This window comes from Chanos chanos, chromosome 9 (genome assembly GCF_902362185.1).
Source record: "Chanos chanos chromosome 9, fChaCha1.1, whole genome shotgun sequence".
Classification (NCBI taxonomy): domain Eukaryota; kingdom Metazoa; phylum Chordata; class Actinopteri; order Gonorynchiformes; family Chanidae; genus Chanos; species Chanos chanos.
In genome coordinates, this window is record NC_044503.1 from 33,597,150 (window position 1) to 33,604,531 (window position 7,382).

Sequence of the window (7,382 nt, forward strand, 5' to 3'; positions counted from 1 at the left end):
ACAGACAACACAAAAACATGGCGAAGTAAACTAAAAGAATTTAATCATGTTTAAAAACAAAACAAAACAAAAAAAAAGATTACTTTAAGAACATAAGGTACTCTTAGCGACAATAATGTTATGAGTTGTAAACAAAAGGTGTAAACCGACGTTAAAACCATTAAAACTTTGTCTGACACGCTATTCAAGTTCACTGTCCTCAAACAGATCCACACCCTGTACGCCAGGATGTCAATCATCTACGATGTCATTGTGTTCTAGTTCAGGCCACGCCCACTGCCCATAACATAGTATCTCAACAAATAGAAAAAAAGTCCTCCATGGATATGAACGTAGAAGTGCAGTCACAGTCGCATATAAATTAGAATTGAGATATAGCTTATTGCTCATTTGCAATCTCAGACCCAGACAACAGTCTTACACTCTAACTAAATGACTCTTCATGTTGGAACCCGTGCCCCTGGTCTCAACATTAATATTAAAAATTGTGACCAATTTCAAAAGGCAGAACTCAGCCCAGAAGTGAAAGTGACCTGCACTCAAAAAATCGTGTAGTTGTTGGACTCTCCATATCCCGCCTCCTGGAGGTAGTGCTCAACGTTGACTGGCTCAGGCACCCGAATGACGACCTTGTCGTTGGCACTCTTCTCTCCTGATTGGAGCTTGCGGCTGACCTCAGCCAATGTGGCGCGATCCTGCTCCTTCCACTGACAGCAAGCTTTAATGATGGAGTATCTGACAGAGAGAGAGAGAGAGATTGTTGTGTAAGTGTGATAAGTAAATACGTTTGCAATATTTGTACACAAAAGCACTTGGATCACAACAAAGATGGCGATACACCAAATATGGTTTGCACATATTTGCTTGTTTGTATCAGTGTGTGTGTATGGAGTGTGTGTGTGTGTGTGTGTGTCCAGATTATCTCAGTGACACATAATGTTTTAGGAGTCAAACGCCTGAATGAGGTAAATGGAGATGGTTAAATTAATATAAACAACACGTATGTGGTGAAAACCAGACCGGGGGGTATTTCAGAAAGCAGGTTTAGTGAAAACTCAGAGTTAGTTAACTTAGAGAAAGTAGTAAACCTCCTAATAGAAGAGCCCTATGGCTTTGTTTTGCTAGGAGAATGAAGCCACAGGACTCTAATATTAGGAGGTTTACTACTCACTCCAAGTTAACTAAACCTGCTTTCTGAAATACCCCCCAGCTCCTGGAACCCTTTATTTACACAGAGGTTGTATTGCGTATTGTGAATAATTACAGTGAATTGGAGCAGTTGTTTGGCTTTTTCAGCATCTTTCCTCTCTGATGGTACTGCAGGAGGTCCGTGACCTGGATGTCTGCATACGGAGGATCACCTGAGAGAGAGAGAGAGAGAGAGAGAAAGAGAGAGAGAATGAATCGTTGAGAAACACAGGCTTTTACACCCTCCCTCCGTTCATCTCACAAGGAAAAAAACAATCACGAAAAGAAACAGCACCAACTAACAAAAAAATCAATAAATAATAAAAAACTCACCGAGTGTCACCATTTCGTATAGCAGCAGTCCAAATGACCACCTGCAAACACCAAAGAAAGGGAGAAAAAAAAAACAGCTTAAAATGCAGGCCAGATCTTTCTGAGGTCACTGATACTATAACAACACAGCACTGATCTGAGATTCAGAAACTCGATGTTCATACGCAGCAAACACCTCTGAGTAAAAAACACTGATCTGGGATTAGCTCCTTACGGTCCATTATATTGTATTTATTCAGGTTTTGAATGCCAGAAGCTGATCTTAGATCAGCACTCTCACTCTAAGACATCCATATATCCCCATCTATATCAATATCTATATCTTTCTATCAATCTGTTTGTCTATGTTCAGTAACACTGGGTGCACCTACAGTTCCAAAAACAGATATGATCAAGTCGGGTCAGAGGTCATCAGAACAGCACTAGGCCAACACGAACACAGAAAAATGTTTAAAAACATAGTCGATACAGATCCAGATTAAAAGGGTCAAATCTCCTCCTATAGTTAAACAGCCACTCACACGTCACTTTTTTGACTGGCAGGCCTCCTGGCCAATATCTCCGGAGCCTGCCATTTCTTCTTGCCGGGATCGTCATTGCGAATGGCTCCCTGATTCTGACACGCGTAGGCGGTGCCAAATCCCCACAGCTTGGCCGTGTACATCCGACTGACCAATACGCTGCGAGCTTTGACGTTGCCGTGGAGAAGGTTTTTGCTGTGGAGATACTCCTGTAGAGAAAAAGTTCACAGACTGGGTATCACAACGAAAGGAAAAAAAAGGTTAAAAAAAAAGAAGGTTCCTCACAGAATTAAATGGCTTAAGGTAAAGACTTGTCAGAATAAAAGCGAATTAAAGAAAAGCCGATTAAAATCTACACCTCTGAGAGGAATTAGGAGATCAACTGAATGAGGCATAAGTCTATTTCTTAAAAACACTTTAGTCCATTCATAGTCGGTTCAAAGTGCAATGATTATCTGAAGCCTCTTGCTGGTTTGACAGTCATTATGACCTGGGAAATTCAACGGTGCACTCAAAAACACTGCTCAAAGAGTTTAGAGGCCTTCAGACCTTTTTTTGACACTTATCTTAATCGGTCTGAAAAACGTTTTTGGAAGGGGGGTGGGTGCTTTGGATGTGTCAGTCAGGGTGTTTTACGTTTCCTTGGTGAATAAAGCGAAGTTTGAGAGAGAGAAAAGGTGGCAAAACGGACGGGGACCATAAACGCGGGACGACTCACCAGGGCGGAGGCCACGTGGGAAGCCATCGTAAAGATCCTCTTCTCCGTCATCTCGCATAAGAGGTCTGTCGCCACGTTATCCTGTCACAGTGAGAGGACACAGGACAAAAGCCTCAGTTTACTAACACTCAGGGATTACACTGAGTCCAAATTTCCAAAGTAAATCTCCAAAGTAACCCGTTTTTTGTTGTTGTTGTTGTTTGTTTGTTTTTTATGAGTTACTAGACCTGTCTATCTCAAGTACCGACTAGAAATGAAGACGGGACACTGATACATAATTTGACTTCTATATGACCGATCTGTTTGACAATATTGTAGGGCCGACCGATGTAGTTGCCAGCGTGATTAGTCTATAAAATACTCAAACTGCACCATGCACGTACAAGCGTTCAGTCTATTTCTACCCATCATAGAAAATTCCAGAACACTTGGCGAGACTCTTCTGGAACCTTCTGGAGTGTTCTTCCTCTGAACGCTAGCATTAGCATCAAAGCCGTGCTGAATCTGGATGTCTGACCTGCCTACATCTCCAGAGGAAGCCCAAGAGGTCTCTGTTCTCCAGCTCTTCGATGACAGTTATCAGAGGCGCTCGGAGGGACACGACGCCAAGGAGCTCTGGCAGGAAGGGGTGTGGCCCTACCCGAGACAGGAAGGAGGCAAAGCCCAGGAAGTCCTCTCTCTCCGCTGTGCTGGCCGAGTCTGAGGTTTGGAGAGAGGGATGGTGATAGATGAAGTTGGGAAATGGCAAGAGGAAAAGAGGGGGAGAGAGTTGGAACACTTAGATGGTGTGATCCACAGGGGTGATGTAGATATTAAAAGACAGTTGCACTGCTGTTATACTGACTACCCTGCATCATTAGCGGTAATCTGAGAGAGATTGAGATTATAGTCTCACCATTCAGCACCCGGAGGACCACGTTCCTGTTGTCCATACGGGCTCTGTAGAGCGACACGGAGTTGTCGGACTTCAGAGAGTACGACATGGGGAGGGCAGACACCCGGTTGAACTTTTCCGGAAGCCTCTGGCGGGGGAGTTCACGGGGGCTTGGGAATGAGGCGGAAGCCCCGTTGACGTAATCCCGGCCGGCGCCGAAGGAGCCGTTGAACGCCGTGTTATTCTTGCCGAAGGAGTCTTGTTTGGCGTCGTAGGGTGGGCTCCCGGGGACCCCAGGGGGAAAGGTGGAGTAAGTCGGAACCTCCAGGGCAATGCTCTCATGTTCCAAAGGATTGATACCCAGAGGGGCTAGAGAGAGAGAGAGAAGGGGGGGGGTAGTGAGGTCGTGAAGGATGGGTAGATGGTGAGAGTGTTGTGGATGTGTTGTGAAAGTTGGGGGGGGTGCCAGAGGGGGTAGTGAGAGATGGTGGTGTGTTGTGAGAGTTGAAGAGGAAAGACAGCAATAAAGAGAAGGTGGGGGGTGAGGGTTGGGGGGGGGGGGGTTACGGTAGAAGACAGAGCGGAATCAGTTATGAAATGATTAGGTTTATGGAAACAGAGTTGTAGAAACAGCAGGGTGAGATGGATGGAGAAAGAGAGAACAAGAGAAGAAAAGGGGACAGAGAGAGGAAAATAAAAGATAAAAGATATAGAAATGGATTAATGGAGGAGTAAGTGAAAAGGAGGTGATGAGGAAGACGGTAGGGAGAGCCAGAAAGGCACACAGAGATGCAGATAAAAAAGTTAATTTAATACAAATTAATTCTAAATGAGCAAAGAGGAAATTTGCTTTCATGCAAAACTCAAATAACTGAAAAAGAGAAGAACTCCGTACAAACAATACACACATTGTTTGTACATTGTTTCTCCCTCCCTCTCTCTCTCTCTCTCTCAAAAGCACACACACTCACCATCAATGCCCTGAAGGATTCTCTTCGTACGCGGCGTTCGGGAGGAACTCAGGCTGGTTTTGGCCCGGAGTCGCTCGACTCGTTCCGGGCAGAACCGGAGCAGCAGCAGAAAAATCAGAGTGACGATGAAAGCCATCAACAGCAGAACCGGCACTATGATCACCTCCTGCTCATACACCCGGATCTCTGCGCGACATAGCCCAGCAACAGTCAGCAACGCACAGTGATTCACACACAACGCAGCGTCAAACAGTAAACAGTCAACATTTACGTATGGAACAAAACAACAAAGAGTAGATGACGAGCATTTATTTACCAAATACAGCGACAGAACAACGAATAACAGTTCGCAGCAGGGGGAGAGCAATTAGTGTCCACGCTCCCAAACCTACTTTATCCTTGAGCATGTTTACAGTTTACGCGTTTACGCTTTTCAATCAATAAAGTGTTTTCTCTGCACTGATTTGTTTATTCAAGTTCATTTTACTAAAAATACTGTAGCTTTGGCTCCACAGTATGTCTTTAACACTGAATACAATTTTTTTTTTTAACATCAGCGTCACAGAAGAGGTTAAGGGGCGTGGAGATTAAAAAGACCTTATGTAGAGGTCAAAACACTGATTACCTGAGTAAAGTACAAGTGATACGATACAAATCAGGGCCGACACCAGGAAAGGGGCAAAAGGGGGCGCTGCCCCCTCAGATAAAATGTTTGCCCCTTCAGTTTTAACTGTAGCTTAATCATAACGTACATGTTTGCCCCCTTCCAAATCGCAAATGCCCCCACAGTCACGCACTCATGCAAGAATAAGTGTTTATTTTCTATGGTTATATAGTGAACATACATGTTTGTCTGTAGAAAATCGATAAGTAAACACACACTATCTTTGGTTTTGTTTCTCTGAGGAACTTTAAAATACGGGTCAATATTTTCTCGTGTATGTATTTCGGAAAACGAATTCGGCTAACAACACACTGTAAATCGCAGATTAAAACAAACAAACAACTGATTGTCTGATTTCTCTGATGCAAATTTAGCAAGGAATAGCCCGACTCGCATCTCTTCTCAATCACTCTTCATCTGGTTTTGTAGGGAACAGATCATGCCTGTAAACTGCCGATGTATTTCTGAGAAAACAGAGAGAATGTCTGTATATGGAATCTCTGATCAGCTTGATTCAATTTGAGTGCAGCTAAATTTTTAGGCACTTAAAAGAAAGTAATACCAATAATCGTTTCTTTTTTTTCCCCTCAGTAAATGACTTTTAGGCTATTTCCTTGCCTACATCTCCTGGCTTATGCGCCATAAGGGCAAACGTCACCTGAACCCACCGCTCTGGTTTCTGCTACCTGTTTAGCTGGTTGTTCAACATAGACTAAAGCTGCTTCTTTAATTTAGGCCAACCTGTCGTCGTAGCCAGTGTTCAGAGGAATCGGCATCTTTGCAAAGTTGTGGGTGCGGTAAATGTTTTTGACAGCTTCATTAACTGTCAAGTGACACCATCCATCATTAGCTTACTCAGTGTTAACACGTCAAACGTTCGTTCTCAGCGATTCCAACCAGTCCAGAAGAACTGTTAGCCATCAGTATCAGCAATACGGCAGAAATTTTCGATAGGCCCAGTAAAACCTCGGAAGTATTTAAAGAACTGTTACTATTTGAAAGGAAAAATAAGTGTAAGGCAGATTTAATCCAAGACATTTTTTTTTTAAAAAAAGGGCGGGAAACAACCGAGGAATACCTTTCAGGTTTTGAAAAGGAAAAGACATTGGTGCGTGGAACCGTTTTACAGCCAATTTCAAAAAAACCCAAAGCAATGCCTGCTCTTGGAGACACAAATTTTAGCTCTAGTCTCTCTCGCTCTCTCTCTTTCTCTCTCTGTCTGTCTGTCTGTCTGCTCAGACACACCTGCTTCATCTAATCAAGGGCTTGATCATTTGCCGGGGAGCTGGATCAGGTGTCTTGAAGTGGAGAACAATCTAAACGTGGGGAATACTATGAATCTTCAAGAACCGGTTTGGGAGGCACAACGCTAAAGGAGATCTTCCTTGTAATATTCTTTGATCCAGTTCATGTTCAGAGGAGAGGTTTGTGTAAGTGCAAAAGGCCCGTTTAAGGCCTGTGACCATCTTATCCTGGTGGGCTTTTAATGAGAATTCCCGCTGGACTTACCGCAGATGGTGTCTCCGGCCTCACACAGGGAATACGCTGCAGACGACATCCTGTCAGATAAAAAAGAGGAGAATTATGAATCAGATAAAAAAAAAAAAAAACATTATTAATTTCTTGATTCTTGGTTCATCTGAATTGATGCAACAACTAAAATAAAACTTGCATGACTGAAGTCAGTCAATTTTATATATAATTCTATATTGTTATATGTATATTAAATGAATATATATACATGTACTCCTATCTCACATAATATCATGAGACTTTTCTTTTGTTGCTTTCTTGACTTACTATATTAGTTTAAGTTCACTGCTCACCAAAGTCTTCAGTGAAACAATGACGGGTTTTGTGCAGTATACAATTCTTTGTCATTTTTTCTGCTGCTATGGATTTGTGTATTTAAATAGCAGTCAGACATATGGCGAGTTTTAAATCTCCAAGCATTACAAAACAAAATCCCTTTCTTTGTTTTATTATGACATCACAAGGTATTCTGGACTACAGTGTCATGCTGAATTCATGAGGCTCCGCCCACCCCATTGTGACTGCGATGATAATAATCTAGGCCTGCTGAACAGTGAGGAAAATGAGCAAAAGTACTTCT

The 7,382-nt window shown here is 42.9% G+C and overlaps 1 protein-coding gene across 1 annotated transcript; it reads right to left on the reverse strand.

Moving 5' to 3' along the window:
• Positions 1-539: 539 nt before the first annotated feature.
• Positions 540-6,827, reverse strand: styk1b (serine/threonine/tyrosine kinase 1b). The gene is made up of 9 exons (XM_030785075.1): positions 6,779-6,827; positions 4,606-4,791; positions 3,656-4,003; positions 3,278-3,459; positions 2,761-2,841; positions 2,043-2,251; positions 1,522-1,562; positions 1,265-1,361; positions 540-735 (listed from the first exon to the last, which is right to left on the reverse strand). Exons 1-9 carry the CDS (start codon positions 6,825-6,827, stop codon positions 540-542), a joined length of 1,389 nt encoding a protein of 462 aa, XP_030640935.1.
• Positions 6,828-7,382: the final 555 nt, after the last annotated feature.

Bases quoted from the DNA above. Each gene is read 5' to 3' on its own strand.
- styk1b (XM_030785075.1), bottom strand. From the start codon at position 6,827: ATGTCGTCTGCAGCGTATTCCCTGTGTGAGGCCGGAGACACCATCTGC. The intron at 3,460-3,655 runs GTGAGACTATAA...TCCAAACCTCAG, and splicing joins GGTCCTCCGGGTGCTGAATG to ACTCGGCCAGCACAGCGGAG. The intron at 2,842-3,277 runs GTCAGACATCCA...TCACTGTGACAG, and splicing joins TCCTCTGGAGATGTAGGCAG to GATAACGTGGCGACAGACCT.